We start from the raw sequence: 17,302 nt of genomic DNA on the forward strand, positions 1-17,302 counted from the left end.
AAAGATTATATTGCCCTGGAGTGATGACAATTTTTTGATCCCCTACTGCAATTTTGTTGTTGTGGTGTGTAATATTAGGGATCAGGTACATGCCATAAAATGCTCTGAGAGCTATTGTTTTGGGATACACTATGTCATCATGTAATTTGAGTTTCAATATTGAATTTTGGCTGGTGAGATGGAATACCCCCATGATGTTTCAGATACCACAAGGCTTTTTGAAAATTTTCAATTGATGGTTTATTTATTTGAGACATATATCTGAGAACAGATAAACACAAATGTCCGCAATTAACATCTTTGAAGTTTTGAACACGGGCATTATTGTAATAAAGATTAGCTGAATTTAGATATTTTATTAAATTTTCAGGTGGAACACCTCCAAATGAATCAAACACAAATGCCTCATTGTTTAAATATTTAAGATAACAGATCCAGTGAGTGCCCTGATTTTTGTACTTATCCAAATTAACAATGCCACACTCTTTGTTGAGTGGTTGTTCTGGTAAAGAATCAGACATGTACACACCTCTAAAATGTTTGATGCCCAGTGGCTTGATTAAAGCTTCAATATCTTGGTTTGTAAGCGGCTCTTGTTTTTTTTTTAAACTTATTCATGGCTCTCTTAACACCTTTGCCTTGTTTCTCAATAGCCAGGTTATGGCGCTTCAGCTCATCTAATTCTGCCCTATTTTTCTTGGCATCTATTACTGTTTTTGCTATGGCAGCTGATCCCCCGGCCAAGCTCCCAACAGCCCCGAGAGCAGCTAAGATGGCAGGGATGGTAAATATAAATCCACCCACATGTGATTTTTTCCTGGATTGTTGTAATTTTTTTAATTGGGGGGTACTAAGTAACAATTTCATACCATGGCCCTTGGCAATACAAGAATTTTTTTTCTTGCGCTGCTTTTTGGTCAAAAGACTGTCAATAGTTTTAAGAGATTTGAGACCTGCATAAGGTATTTGATACATAACACCCTTGGCCTTCATTGTAGGTTTATTATATACATATTCACAGCCCCCACCCCAGTTTTTGTTTGGTGTTCATAGCTATGGTGGTTCCCAATGCTGCTATTTTTTCACTTAAAGAAGCATCTTTGCTTACAAATCTACCAAATGCAGCCTCTTCTAATTTCTTGTCTGCAACATGTCTCTTGTCAAGATCAGAATGTGTGTTGTATGCTATGTCATGGTCTCTACAAGCAGCATCTAGGGGATTAACACCAGGATCACCTCTGTTTAATCTATGATCCAATTTTGTGCCTGGACCACAATACTGATAACCTGGAATGTGTAGTTCAAATGGCAGCTTGTTTATAATGTCATTAACAAGCCCTCTACCCTCAGAAATATTCCAAAATTTAGGTGGTAGAGTATTAATAATTTTTATGAGATATCCAATCCCCTTAGTGTCATTCACTATAAAATTAGACAATTTTGTGCTTATCATGTCCATAATTCCAACCTTTTCATTGTAAAAATTGTGGTTGCCAGCATTTTCCTCCCCAGCTATTACCAATAACCTGTCTACAAGTTTCCTGACATCATCAACCCACACAAATTCTTTAGGCAGGGTGTTGTATTGTTTGATTCCACTGCCAGTCTTGATCTGTGACCATATGGGCTTGATTAAATTATTGTATTTTGCTCCACTGCTAGACTTGACTCTTTTTTGTGTGGGATCATTGTTCTGGTATAGAGCATCTGATTTTATTAATATTTCTTTGTAATATTCATAATCTTGATCTGTATAGCTGCCAGGCCTTTTCCTAGTCATCAGTTCCCACAATCCAGGTGTTCCGGCATATTTAACAAAAGCACCTTTTTCTCCAAGACGAGATTCTGAATATACAATCAGATCATCTCCCATAAATGTTACTCTGAAATTGCCAATTCTATGTATGATGCTGCCATCAAGCTCTGTGTCAGCATATAAGCCAAAAACCTCATCTTTATTGTCTTTAGGTGTAGTTAAATATTTTTGAGCAAGAAGACCCAATTCAATAGGATCCTGACTAGCCTCAATTCTTCTAGGAGCAATAGGACTAGGTGTATGAATACTTGAAAGTGGGGTGATTGGATAATCTAATATGTTCCTTGCAGCTACAGGTACAAGCTCTGTGATCAAATTTTGATTTTGCTCTGTAACAGTTTTGATATTCTTACCTAAATTATTAATAGCATCAATTACAGGCTGTTCTGTTTGTTTGTGTTTTTCATAAATTCCTCGGTTCTCTGATTTCCATCCCTTAAATCTTTTTACAAGATAATCTCTTAATTTAAGATCATCAATGATTGGCCTTTTCATGTTTATTTATATACGTCTCCACGTCTAGAAAATTGTTGATTTTATTTCTGTATTTGCCACTATTAGGTGTTCTTGTCATATCAATTGTGACAAACCCATAACTGTCCTGGTTCCAGCACCTGCTGCAAATCTTGGAAAAATCATTGTAGCTCAAGTCCCCACCTACATATTCATCGTGTATGTGTTTGAGGTTGGTATGATCTTGATGAAACACACATATAAAATTGCTGTTGTCTCGGATCAGCTGCTTCGGAATTTTAGAAAAAGTCTGTGCCAGGTAGAAGCAATCAATGTTTTTGTGCCGGCCCTGTGTAAAGAAATTTCTAACCTTGTTTTGATTATCCAGTATAATATCATCAAACACAACCACAGAATTATTGAGACATTCATGAAGTGGCTTAACATCTGGTTCAAAAGTGGCTATATCCAATCCATCATATAGCTTCATCAGCTGCTGATATTTTAATTGTTCCAAGCTCTTAGAAAAAACATACAAGTGCCTGTTTTTCCAGTCTAACCAGTTGGGTGCCAATAAAAAATTATCAACCATTAGTGTAGTTTTACCACAAGCAGATGGCCCAACAATAAGACATCTAATATTATCAGGTAGCAATTTGCCATTTCTCTTATTCTGCTGTTCAGGTTCTGGGAGCCTTTTTATAACATCCCAGGTGTTCATATTATTATTTTGTTTGCATCGATCCAGCTGTTTTCCGGATGACCCAGCCATTTGACAAGTAATTTTTTGCCTTTTCTGCGGATGATTTTTTCTATGAGATATGTGTCAGGCTGTTTAGTTTTGCTGAGCTCTTGTTCATAGAACCTGCCTTTGAGAATTTCTCCTCGGTGATCCTTTATTATATATGTGTTAAGAGTCCCGGGTTTAACTTGAACCACTGTAAATAATTCAGTGCTCCAGTTTCTTGTAAAGCCTCTCTTGAATAAGTGCTTATATTTGCTTATTCTTACTTGATCCCCCACCTTGTATTTGGCCTTTCTTGTTGTTGGCTGGTATCTAGGATAATAAACAGTGCTGATCAATTTTTGCTCATCAGATGAAGTTACTTCAGAGGGTTTCATGTTGATTGTGGAATGGACCGAGTTGTTATATTTATGTAGAAGTTCTGGAAGAATATTAATCCATTTATAATTACCTTGGAGGGTAAATTGTTTATACATAAGATTTTTTAAGGTTCTGTTGAATCTCTCTACAATTTAGGCTTTGAGATCACTGTAACTCGAATAATGTTTTATTGCCTGGCTTTTAATAAATTGTTGAAACACTGAATTATAAAATTCTTTGCCATTATCTGTTTGCAAATAGCGCGGTGATCTTCCACTCTGATTGATAATTGTTCTAAAAGCTTCTGTAACACATTTTCCAGTCTTGAATTTGAGTGGCACAGCCCAGGCAAATTTTGAAAATGTATCTATTACAGTGAGTAGATACTTGTAGCCCTTGTTGATTTTGTCTAAATTTTTCAACTGTCCACTTGCCATTTCAATCAAGTCGCTTTGCCATAAATCATCTATGCCCTTTGTGACTACTGGGAGTCTCTTAAAATTATGTCGGGCCTGTCTGTGTAATTCATCAACAATAATTTGTCTAGACATAATATGAAAACAAGAATATTGCAACTATGGGGTGTTCAGCAGCTGATACTGCAGGATTTTCTAAATATAATTTGTCCCCTATTTGTATTTTAAATTCCAGAGTGCCATCATCTTCAGTATAGGCTGTTTCCAATGTATTGGGATCTGTAAAATCCTCCAATTCTACACTGGTGATTTTCACTTTGTTCTCAGCATTTGTTATTGATAAGGTAGGGTAGTGATGTGCCTGTGGCTGAAGCCAATATTTGATCTTGATTGGTCTCAATGTGCCCCCAACAAAAAATTGGTAATAAAATTGTGCAGGGGACAGCATATATATTTTGCCTCCTGGTGTAAATGGAGAATCATATTCTTTGTTGGGGATGCTGTACAATTCAAGAATTACTGAATGTTTTGGATTTTCAATTATGCCTGTTATTTCTTTTTCTGCTGTGAGCAATCTGCTTGTTACAGATTCAAGGTGCTCATTGATGGTCCTAACAACATCATCATGGCCTGGCTTTATTTTTATGTCCACAGCAAGTCTCTTGTATTGTTGCACAATTTCTTGTAGCTGGGTGGCAAAAACAGACAGGGCATTTGCTTGATTGGATTCCATGGTCCCTAGCTGTTGCTTGATATTAGCTACAATTTGTTGCAAATTTTCAACAATTGCCAATTTTGAATTTTGAGCTGTAAGGTCATGGACCTGTCTTCTGATATCCTCAAACAGGGCATGCAGTTCATTAATATGTTGATTGGTTGGTAGAGTGGCCACTGTCTGGGTGAGATGTTTGATCTCTGCCTGGATATTCTTGATATCTTCTGATTTCAATATCCTATTCACTGCTCTCTTAATATTTTTAAGTTCCTGTGATGTAGGAAGATTTGACACTGTATTTTGCAAAGATTCAAGTGCCAATTTCACATTGTGTAATTCAGAAGCATCAGCCACATTTTGCATAGCATTTTGGAGCAGAGCTATATCTGCCTGAGAGGGTGTGGATTGTTGTAAAATTTCAAGTTTTGTTTGGATATCATCTATCAAGTGATGAAAATGAGATAGTTCAGATTCAGTGTTGAGGTTTTCAAGCTTTGTGATTTGTTGCTGGACACTGACAAGGGTATCTACAATCCCAGGCAATCGGGATTCAAGTACATTTGCCAAATCACTTTGCACTGCTGCTATTGTACCTTCAAGATGGGTTATGGAACTTTGAATTTTTCCAAAATCTTCATATGTTTCAAGTTGCAGCTTAATATTTGCTACACTGCGAGTTATTGCATTCAAAGCATCAGAAGAGGGCAAGTTGTTCATAAAATTTTCAAGTGTCTCAATTTTTTCTTTAACCTCGGCTATGGCATTGTTCAGAGGGTCCAGATTAGGTATTTGGAGTGACTGAATCTGTTCCTTTAGAGTGGAAATCACAAGATCAAAATCTTCTTGTGATTTTATGCTTTTGACAATTGTTTGGAGCTGTGCCTGGACATTATTTATCTGCTCTTCCAATTGCTGTTTCAATTGCTCAGAATTGGTGGCTTGGGTCTTAAATTTGGCTTGAAGAGCTGCAACAGCTTCTTCTAAACTTTGAAAATTATCCAATGTCGCCAGGTCAGTATATTTCTGAAGCAATAATTTGAGTTCAGAATCAATTTTAAGAAGAGGGTCCATGCATTGTGATTGCAAATTTGTAATTTCTAATTGAAGACTGGCATTGAGTGTAGTTTGTAAAGCTTGTAAATCACTTCTTAATTTCTTGACTCTGACATCAAGCATCAAAATCTCATCACTGTGATCTTCATGTCTTGTATGGCCAAAAATATCATTAGGCATTTTGTTTAGTAGTTATTTATTATTGAATACCTGATTCTTAATTCTATAAAAAAGGGTATAAGCTGATCATAGGATCCAGGGACCTCAATATATAAGCAGTCACCAGCAGAAACAGTATATACAGTGCCAGAAACCATGTTTGAGTGCTTAATTCTGTAAATATTTCTCCCTACTGAAATTTTGACATCACCCTCAGGGGTTGTAATAAATTGCAATTGCCAACCTACAGGTAATTGGTAATGATTTAAATTATTGTTAAATATGTACAATGTTTTGCCTGTTTCATCATCAACATCTGTAAATATGCTGTTCAGATGAATAATTAACAAGCCACTCAGTTTAGACAGTATAGACTGTATATCAGAAGAGGGTTGTGGTGTTGGCAGCTCCATAATACCTTGTTTTTTGAACCCAAATAAGTTCATAGGCATGTTTATTTATTTCAAATCATGCTCTGTGCTTGGGCATTGATTCCCATTTTTCAAATCACAATGACCCCATGGTAAAGTATGTATGCCACATGACAAAATGCATCTCTTATCATCATGTGGGTCCAGAGCCACTTTTCTTACAACATTTGAAGTCAATAAGTGATCCACACTCTGAATTCTGGATTCTGATGTTTTGATTAAATTCTGGGATTTGAGACAATTTTTATAATCTTCAAATTTAAGCTCTTTTTCCACAGTCACTCTGCCAATGCCCTTGGCTTTTTTGACAACAGCATTACATGTTTTAAAACTGTACATCTTGGCACTTAACCCAGCAAATTCCACAATAACATCACCAAGTGTCTCATCTTTTAACTTGCCAGGCACCTTTTTGTTGTGGGGTTGAATCCTTGTATGTTCACTGGTATCAAAATATTCAAGCAATGCAGGCTGTGACATATCTTGATAAACATCTTCTGTTTTAATATCAAGAATAAAACTATCCGTGTCCATGTACATCAATTTTATATTATCACCATAAAAAGGTTTCAACACATCATAATACAATGTTAACATATGTAATTTGGCCAATTCCAATATTGCAGCCCCTACATAAATAGGTTTATCAAACTTAATCTTTGTTTTTTTCATGTTGAAAAGTGCCATATTTTCATCATAAATTCTTCTGTAATTGAAATTAGGATTTGCAACCAATTTTTTGCTCCGGTTGGGGTCAGTAATTATTTTAACATCAGTATGTTTTCTGACATTTTCAATTGTTTTGCCATATACAGAATTAACCATCAATTTAAACAAGGCCTTATCAAATTGGCTCTTTGCAGATGTTCGAAGCTCCGTGTTTGTATCAATGTATGGTTTCAACCATTCTGAGTGTTTGAACCTCAAAACTTTGCCAATTTTGGTCACTTGAACACCATGATGCATCAGGAACTGGAGGTTTTTGTAATATATGACATAACTCTGTTTTGGCTCCAGTGTCATCATCAATTTCCTCTGTTTAGAGCCAGGTGAGCACTGAACCTCAGGAATTGGGGGCAGATCAGAAAATTTGTTGTGTAAATCATCAGGAATTGTCAGATCAACCTCTAAGAAGAGGCCATAATTACTGTCATCAAAGTCCTGAAGATCTTCAATATTGAAATCTTCAACCCACTCAAGCCCTGCATATGGCAGTTTTTGCATCATGGCATGACCATAGAGGCTATTTGCATCCACATACAATATATAATTTGATGGCAATTCTGGATTATAATCAGGCATATATTTGTTATTTGCTCTGGCATATCTCTGAGAACATTGCACCATGCCTCCTCTTATACCTTCCTCCATAAACAGATACATATCTTGATCCTGGATCAGATCCAATTGCTTTTTGGTGTTTAAAAACATTGCATCCCATGCTAGGCCCGGGGCACTGAAAAAATACACTGGATCCAGTCCATAATTTTGCATGCAAGATTTTCTGAATGTCTGTATTATATCTGCTGAGAGGGTCACATCAAGTTTCAAATATGCCATGTGATAATCACCAAATGTCTTGCATTTTAAATTGTTAAACATCAATTGGGCATGGTGATAATTCTCATCAGTGATTCCAGAACCTCTGATTTTGCTGTAAAACTCTTCTTGTGGTGGCAAAGAACATTCATCAAATTTAGAAAAATCTGTGACATAATCATATGGATATACACCCTTCCGCCTAATTAATTTCAGATCCTGATTTGGAAACAAGGCACGTGTGATTTTGAATTGCTCATCAGATAATTGAGTGGCCAGTGTATCCAGGCTAGCAGAAAAAAATCTGTAAGAATCAAGAAATCTTATGTGAATAGGAACACCATTAACTTTAATTATTTTGCTAATAGATATATATTTCTCATCATTTTCAGCTAAAATATTTAAATTCTGCTTCTCAAACCCCTCATATCTGATCAGATGATGGAAATCATAATTGGATGCTCCATGGCAAAATATGGGGATAAATTTTGGTCTCTTGATCTGAATATTACAGCTATTACACAGGGCCTGTTTATATCGACCATCTGTATGAGAATGGTGTTTCACCTTGATATTTGTATCTGAAAATTCAGAATCACATACCGGGCATTTTTCCGCATTGTTGAAATCTTCAATCTGTTTCTCTGTTAAAGGCAACATGGGTTTTGATTTTAATAAAATATTAGATGCTATGTCACGGCACTCAATTTCTATTTTATGTGCAAATATTTTGATGGCATCTGGCCCCATGTATGAATATTCTTTACTAACAACACCATCCTGTACAACCACATAACAAAAGCTGGAAGGTTCATGTACCTGGTATGGTGTAATTGAAGATTCTTCAGGATCTGGATTGCAGAATGCAAGAGATTTGAGATTTGATTCAGAATCCCAGACAATATATGCTGGGTGTTCCAACAAGGCTTCAAACTTTTTGAATTTGCAATTCTCACTTGGCATTGGCATCACCATATGAACAGGTTTATGATTGCCACAGTATTTCAGATGCTCAATTAACTTGTTTTTTGCAATTTCTGCACTCTCTTCACGAACCCCCTTCACCATTTTTTGACCATAAAATACAGTTAAGCATCTTCTGCACAACTTGAATATTATATTGGATTTATCTAGTTGTGTTCTCACTAAAGCTTCAAGATTATGTATCAGAGTGTAATGATATGTACCATCCCCTTCAATTAAGAGCAGATCAATTGGAATAGCAGATTCATCATCAATTGTACTGATTCTGAGAGGTTCTATCGGGCAATTGCCAGTGGAGCAAGTAAATACATTAATAGATAATTGTTTGCCATTCATATCCCTGGCTCTTTTTTCAAATTTATCAATATTCTGAACTAACATTGGATATTCTAAACCCTCCATTGCATCGTCAAAAAAGTGTTCATGTTGTGTATAACAACTTATTCTCTCAGGATGCCTTGAAACTAGAAACAAAGCAGCTAATATACACCACAAAAAGCATTTCTGGTCGGTATTTTCTATATTAACCACGGCTCTTCTGTTTTTAATATTATCAGGTAATGGCAGATATGTAGATCCTTGCAATGGGCTGAATTCAGAAATATTAACATATAACTTGTGTGGAGAGCCGCATAGGCTCCATCCAGACTCTTTTGCCGCAAATTCAGAGTGTTTAATGTTCAATTGATCTATTAAACTGCTTATTATTGTGTCTGAATTTGTATTTGAATATACCGGTACAGTTGCTGTTATGTGGGGCTGTGTAAATTTTGTGCCATTTGGCTTCTTATATTGTGTAAACAATTTGAGGGACAGCTTATAAGAGCCATTTTGTGCATTTAGAATTGCCTGCACATCAGGATTTACACTGCTCAAAAAATTGTTAATACTGCATCTTGGCTCTGATACAAACCGATAATCCCTAAGTTGGGCATTAAAACTGCTATGGATGGGTTCATAGCGTGGCTGCTTTGCAGGTCCAGCATTAACAGGTGCTTCATTCTTTCTTTTCACACCAGATGTGGATGGTTGTGGGGGCAATATTGATGACTGTGCAGAGCAAGTATCTTTATGTGTATATTTGAAGTATTGCATGTTATATTTTCTATTGCATTTGGGGCAAATTTTTGTGGGAGTTCTGTATTTGTCTGGGTTACAAATCTTTTGGTGTCTTGCCCAATTAGAGCTAAATATATTTTTATTGCACTGATTGCAATATTTTTGATTTGGCATTTTTGTTGTTGGTTTATTATATATATTTCCCGGGTTTCAATTCAAAACTTTATACTGAATAAAAAATATCAGTGGGGTTCAGCACTATGCTTTGTGTGTATATATATGTATATGTGTGTGTATGTGTGTTAATATTTTTGGCTTTGGTATTTATATAAAATTTCCTGGGTTTTTAAATCAAATCTCTATGCTTATCTTATGACAGGTTGTAAAGCCAATAGCCCACAAGTGGAAAAAGAGAATAAATATTCATTCACACTGACCTAGCGCAAATACCTGCACGAACATGCATGTCTAGAATGGCAATGACCCAGCACTGAGTATTATGTATTGATTTTTGTATAACAAGCTGTGACAAATATAATCCTGACCCCAAATAACAACAAACAAACTAGATGTAACAAATATCAGGCAACAATATATATTTAATTAAATCAAACAGGCCTATAAATATGAGAAGCACTGTTAACAACACATCTGTTCTCCTCAGCCACTCTCACAATACTAGCTGATGCAATATTGCATCAAAGCTTTAAATGCTCGGGAATTTCTGTAAATACTGGCGCTGGGGAGAACATGCAAAGCAAAAATCAATACCACCGTCTCGGGAATTGCACACACTGACACAGAGGAAAATTACTTGACATATAATGTAAGAAATGAGAGAGTCACGGAGCAATTCTAGAAGGTCTCTGCATATTGCATTGTTTTAATATTAGATTGAGGCTGGGGTCCAATTAAACTTAAACTGGAAGTAAATATGTGTATATATGAGTGTGTATGTGTGTGTGTATTGGCTTAATTTCTGGTATAGCCAAAAAATTAACAATTTTTGACAAGTTTATGGACAAAAATCTGGCTGATGCAACTTTTGTAAGTATGAGCAAATCAATCTGAGGGGGCTCTTCCTTTCTGAAAAATTCCCGAGGGCATTTTTACAAAAATCTTGGATTAGAGAGGGTTCCACACTTGAGCAAAAAGCTCATATGGGCATGTTGAGCTAGTTTTAAGTATAGCCAAACCTGCTTGAGGAGGGCTCTTCCTTTCTTGGGTTTATAATACAGTCAATACCACTACTTGCTATTACTGAATATTAATCACCCTTTCCACCTTATTTATATCCTGTTATTGTATTAAGTTCATTTATTTCTTTCATTATAATTAGTATTAATATTTACAATCATTATTTCACCACTTCAGCGCTTTCCTTTTTCTCTATTTACAATTGTATAAGTTTTCTTGGGTGCTGCCATCTCTGGCCCACTTTCTAAGCTGCTTTATGTATCATCAAATATAATCGTCGTTCTTTTTGCATGCTGCCATCTATGATCCTATACCTCAAAGAACAACAATGCAGTTTGTGTACGTGACAAGGGCAAAGGGAACCAGAGCGTGGTGCTGGTCGCATCACCTCTACTGTGGCCGGTATCGTGAATGTCTGTGGTCCTACTTCGCACCCTCCCTGCACATTTACATTGCACGGAGCAATGAACGGGGGGGGTAGAATTTACACACACATCTGTATGTACGTGTGTGTACAGAACATTGGAGTATCCTGCAAACCTGCACGCCTTTCGTATTGGTCATTGCAATCAAGCAATTTAATGTTCGAAACCCTATGATTGCATACTGCAGTGGTTCTAACCTCTCTTTAAATTGTCCCGATTAACCTGTATGAAGTTTACTTACGAAACCTTCCTTGTGTCAATCTCGGTATTATAGTTCCAGAGGTTCACTCCAGTAGTTCCTGAGATATGAATAATGCCGCACAACGAGACATAGTGGAATCCTTATTCAGCTTATTAAATCCCCAATCCATTCACTAGGCTTTATTAAAATACACATACCTAGACTTATTTTGAATAAACAAACTGTTTTGAAGTCCATAAGTGACGAAACTAAGACTGTAAATCCAGCTGCCGTAACTCTGTTGTTCCCTCTTGAGTAAATTCTTGGCACAAGGAGGAAGTATTACGGAAATTCCGTTCAACAGTGTTTCCAATTGAGGAAAATATACTCCAGACACGCAAAATTATTTCTGCCACAGGCTACAGTCGGTGCTCTGTGTTATCTTCTAGGCCACTTTACGCTAGAATCGAAAATGTAATGATTTTTTAAACGTCATTTAAAAATGATTTAATAAAAATATCTCTCTTCTGATACATGATATCCTTGTAATACATGATTCATTTGAATTATTTTTTTGGGAGTCTTCATATGTGTCCTTTAGGTTCACTGTAAAATTTCAAGGGGGTGTTCGTTAAGTTCGCTATCACGTTACATAGGAATCTTTGAATTATCTGGTAACATGTTAGTAACTTCATTAACGTCTCTATCAACTTTCATATATATCTTTTTAAAGCTCATTGTCAGAGAATATTTGCTTTACTATGTTTTTCAAGAATGCATTATTTTATAAATGATAGCTTGGAACTACTACTGCATTCTTGATTCTTTGTGCTCGTCGAGAAGTTTCGTTGGAGGTCTTAACGAAGCCTACTGTCGTATTTTGTTCAAAGTTTTCTTTAAGTGTATTGTCCAGTCCAGGTAATGTCTATTATCGTGAAAATGTTACCGATATTAGATTTCACTGCCAAATTTAATTCTTGATTCTTTGTGCTCGTCATTAAGATTCGTTGGAAGTTTTAGTTAGCACATTGTCATAGTTTCTTCAAAGTTTCTTAAGTGCACTGGCAAATCTATTTGGAAGTCACTTCAGGAATATGTCTAGCTTCATTAGAGTTGTCTATTAAACTTACTGTCAAGTTTACTGAAAGCCTAACTTTAATTCACTACTGTGTTTCGTTGGAAGTTCTCCTTCTTAACCTACAGTCAACTTATTTAAATATATCGTTGAAACTCAGTGTCAAGTTTCATTGGAATTCTTCTTTAGGCTGGCTACTATGAAGGTCAGTCTTAAGGGCGACTTCTTGAAGGTAATCGACGGTTTAACTGAAAATGTGCCTTTATATCAGTGCGTCAAGATCTATCGGCTCCTCTAAGCTTGGTGTTGAGTTTCATTGGCCTTCTTTGAGCTTCCATGTTCAAATTTCATTGGTGTCTTATATAAGATCCTTGGTCTTCTTAAGTTCACTGTCAAGCCAGATAAAACGAAAATATTAAGACGCCAGGCAACAAATCGTAACGCTGTTGATTTAGTGCTCTGTTAAATATTGCATGATTGGAGAAGAGCTTGCTGTTAACCGATTCATCATCAAGATAACGTCATGATTTACATACAATGTAAATATAGATTGCAGGTTCTATCTAGGCTTAAAAATAAGAGGCAAATACTGACAAGACATTAATAGAGTTCTTGCCTGGAAATGGGGAGAGTTTATATTTCGTGGTTGGCATCATTCGTGTCGACTCTCTTTGCGCTCTTTCGCGGCGCGACTTGTTACGGCAGTAAATCTAACTGCGGACTGCTTCTCTGCAACCGTGGGTGGCAGTGTGCCAAGAATGTCGCAATGTTTTCGAAACTCTAGTGCTCTTTTTCGTTAACGCAGTGAGGTGCAATATCACACTTATATCCTCTTAATACGTTACCCATCATCCCACCAAACGGCTTTCCAACTCGCAGTAGCTCTCTAGCTTGTGACGAATTGGGTCGAATTTTCCGTGCTGTGTGTGAGTGCGTGCAGGCGCGGGCGTCGGAGGCGAAGGGACAAAGGGGACGCCCCCAAATAGTTTAGAGGCTTTCATTTTAAAGTAACACGCACGCCAATTTCTTTTAAAATCAAGCTATCATTTATAAAAGAATGCATTCTTGAAAAACATAGTAAAGCAAATATTCTCTTTCATCTTTGCGTCAACATGTGAAGGCCAAGCCACTTTCTGCCCCTAGATATCCCAAGGGGGCTAGAACAGCCTTCCTTGTTACCTTCCAGTACCCATTCTCAGTTAACAGTTTCTATGTGTTACTCTTGCACCCCTCTACATAGAATTAATTAAGATCGACGCCAGTGTCAGGAGTGGAGCATTAATGGTATGATTCTCCTTCAAAAATACATATTTGGTGCACGAGTAACTAATCGAATTCGAATTCTTTCAACCAGAATGAGAGTTGTTGCTTTTTGGAGCCCACTTTATGCACATATAGGCTAATCGAGACCGGACCTACAGTTTAAAGTTGGATCCGAACCACTTTGCAAAGTGCCTCCACCGGGTATCGAACCCGGGACTCCTTGATTACAAGGCGAAGACGTTACCACTACTCTATCGGAGGATATTACAGTTTGTACATTGCTCTTTTAGCTCTGAAATACGAAGTAAAAACTTAGAACTACAACCTGAAATCAAGAAAATCATTGGCATATATTGTTATGCCTCTTCCGGGGGTTTTTGTTTAACATACTGTAGCCCCGTTCGGCGAGCCAGACAACTGCAAGATGCATCTGAGAGGAAACACGTGACTACCAGTGAACGTGGTCTTCATATAAAACAATGAACTTCTTTCTCTCACTTCAAACCAATATTTCAACATTTTCAAAGTGTAATTTATTTATCTTGAGTACAAAGAATGTTGTCAGGCATCGGCAAGTATATTGCAAGTATATTGCAAGATCTTGTGGAGACGAAACAAGTAAACTTTTCCTTAACTTGCTCCGGCTGTAAGATGGCTGTAAGCCGTCTGAATGGCCGGACGCTTTCACTCTGTAAGACGTGACGTCAACTTCCGCCCGCCGGACGCTAAACGTGCAAGATCTTCAAGCCGACTTGAAGTTCTCTGGCCCGCCGAACGGGGCTAATATGCTCAATATGACGTCAAAATTTCGGAATGACGTATTTATACTTTCCATTGCCACTCTAATACTAATGCTCTGTGATTTTATTCTACACTTACAACAACACCAGAGATTTTAAAATTTCAAGTATATAAGAAAATTGAGAACAGAAAATGATAGAACCACTCAATGAATTCAACACTTGCTTGTGGAATTAGTATCTGAACACAATAAAATGAAACTAAGTGTTGATATTCAGTTTATCTCAAGTTTAAAAACAGCAAAAACAGAAGTGACTGAGCATCTTACATAACACATAAATCGCTACCAAATTGGTATCTTACGCACGTGTGCACTTTCTCAGTCGATGCCGTATGTTAAATGGAGCGTGTTGAGTTGTTTGCTGAAAGAGACCCACGGTTGTGTAATATCTCCCCTCCTCAAGGGATTTTTTTCCAAAGGAAAAACCCTTCCTATCAGTCCTCGCCGCAGTTGGCCAATCGCTTACGGTAAATTTCCCCCTCTGAATCCTTCCCTGAGGAGCATATCTTCGACCAGGAGCCCAATTACCTCGGACACGAGTTTCCACCTGAAGTTTCACAGGAAAGGGATGGTGGACATGGAAACCGCATCAGTGTTGCCATATCTTTGAACTTATACCCAAATTCCTCCCATTCTCGAAGTGGATTTCTGGGCTGGCAACAAGGGTCTTATTTGCGTAGGAGGTCTGCCGGGAACAGATCTACACTTCGTATTAGGATCTAGTGAAAAGAGCCTGCATGGAGAATAATCTCCAACAAAACAACACAACATTGTTTGGTTAGACTGATCGATTTGCTTTATTTTACTTCGCTTCTCTGCCCCTTTTGGCTAATCGCGAAGATGATGATGAAAGGTGATAAGACGAAATGGATGATTTCTTTTTATTATTTTGATTTGCTTTATTTTACATCACTTTTTGTGACACTTTTGACTAATTTACGAAGATGGAGATGAGTGATGTCATTATGAAAGTGATGAATGGACACTCACAAACATCCACGCCCAGGCCGGAATTCGAACCCGGGACCCCTAGCGTGGTAGGCGAAATGGATGAAGGGGCAATCACAAGCATATATGGATGACAACACAAGCCCCATAGAGAATAATACTGGCTTTGAGTCCAGACGCCAGAGACTCGTTAGTCTGCAAAATGCAGTCTAGGGTGTTGTACGTGAAAGAGAGGTTGATATTTGGGTGTCTTCTCAAAGGATCATCCTGACCCCACAACATTGTTTTGAAAATTATATTTACTTATTTTATAAAGTAAGTCAGTTAAAGTCATAGCTCCCCAAGGATTGTGCTCTTGTGAAAAGAAAGTAGCTCTCCATTGCGTTCGCATACATTGCTTTTACTTTGTAATTCTGGCTACGAGACAAAAAAAATTACGAATGCTGTTCTGGAAAACAAGGATAATGGATTTTATGTAACTTTATTATTTCTTCCAGGTTTTAATGTGGCTCCTGGCAATCCTGTGCGGAATGATACTTGGAAAGCTTCTCATTCACGGGTTACTGTGCGGGAAACTTCTCAGGTTGAAGATGTTCAGGGACGACCAGGTTAGATTCCTTCGCAAAATAAATGATGTGTGTGTGTTTATAGTTTTATACAGATGTTCACTCTAATGCAAATACGGGAATGCATTGCACCTAAAGCAAGGGAAACTTGATTACCCTCTTATTCCTTTATGTATTTTCCTTGTACTAGTTATACAGTAGTGGCATTAATTCTGGACACTATTAGTAAAATGTTATTTTTTTTAAAAAAATCTCGAATGTAGAAACTATATTCTGTATAGAAATATTAAACAAGTTTCAATGACATCGTTCAGTAACTTCAAAAATTGCATCTGAGTGCAGCAGTGTAGTCTGATTATAATTGTTATTGTTATTTTCAACCAACAGAACGCTTGTGTTCTATTATTGCATAGTAGGTCAACTTCCAACTGCTGCAAACAATGAAGCTCACACTTAACCCACAGTACAATACAGAAAATACCAATAATCAGAGAACAATGCTGCAGTAAGATGAAATTCTTGAAGCTGCTGAACAATGTACAACAATGATGCTCCCAGTTGACCTACTATACAACAATCGCACACAAGCGTTCTGTTGGTTGAAAATAACAATAACAATAATAGACTACAATGCTGCACTCAGATGCAATTATTGAAGTTACTGAATGATGTCATTTAAACTTGTTTAATATTTCTATACAGAATATAGTGTTTACATTCGAGATTTTTAAAAAATTAACATTTTACTAAAAGTGTCCAGAATTAATGCTACTACTGTACGTTGCGACTAAATTATAAAATAATACGTCCACACCTATCACTACATTTTCCAATGTAAGAAACCGTTCAGATGCTTTAACCCACTCTACAAATTACAACAGGCAATTCGTGAGAATATAGCTAGGCTAAATATAACGACTATTTTATAATTTTGGTATTTTACCATCTTTTCAACCTATATAGGATAATTGTAACAATAAGGATGAATGATGATTAGGTGAAATTGAGTTATAAAGGAAAATTCCTGCCTAGACCGGGACTCGAAACCGGGATTTCTTGTCCAGAACCACTCAACGCATTCAGCCCCGAAATTTTCAATTACAATGGCTGTACAT

The 17,302-nt window shown here is 37.0% G+C and overlaps 1 protein-coding gene across 3 annotated transcripts in view; it reads left to right on the top strand.

Annotated features, from left to right (window-relative positions):
- Window positions 1-17,302, top strand: part of LOC145985333 (transmembrane protein 117-like) — a 241,652-nt gene that overhangs the window by 159,254 nt on the left and 65,096 nt on the right. For all 3 annotated transcript variants that reach the window (XM_083119225.1, XM_083119226.1, XM_083119227.1), the window contains exon 5: window positions 16,119-16,229. In XM_083119225.1, coding sequence (XP_082975351.1) covers window positions 16,119-16,229 — 111 coding nt within the window. The remainder of the gene's footprint in view (window positions 1-16,118; window positions 16,230-17,302) is intronic.

This window comes from Lepisma saccharinum, chromosome 3 (assembly GCF_977018435.1).
Source record: "Lepisma saccharinum chromosome 3, izLepSacc3.1, whole genome shotgun sequence".
NCBI lineage: Eukaryota > Metazoa > Arthropoda > Insecta > Zygentoma > Lepismatidae > Lepisma > Lepisma saccharinum.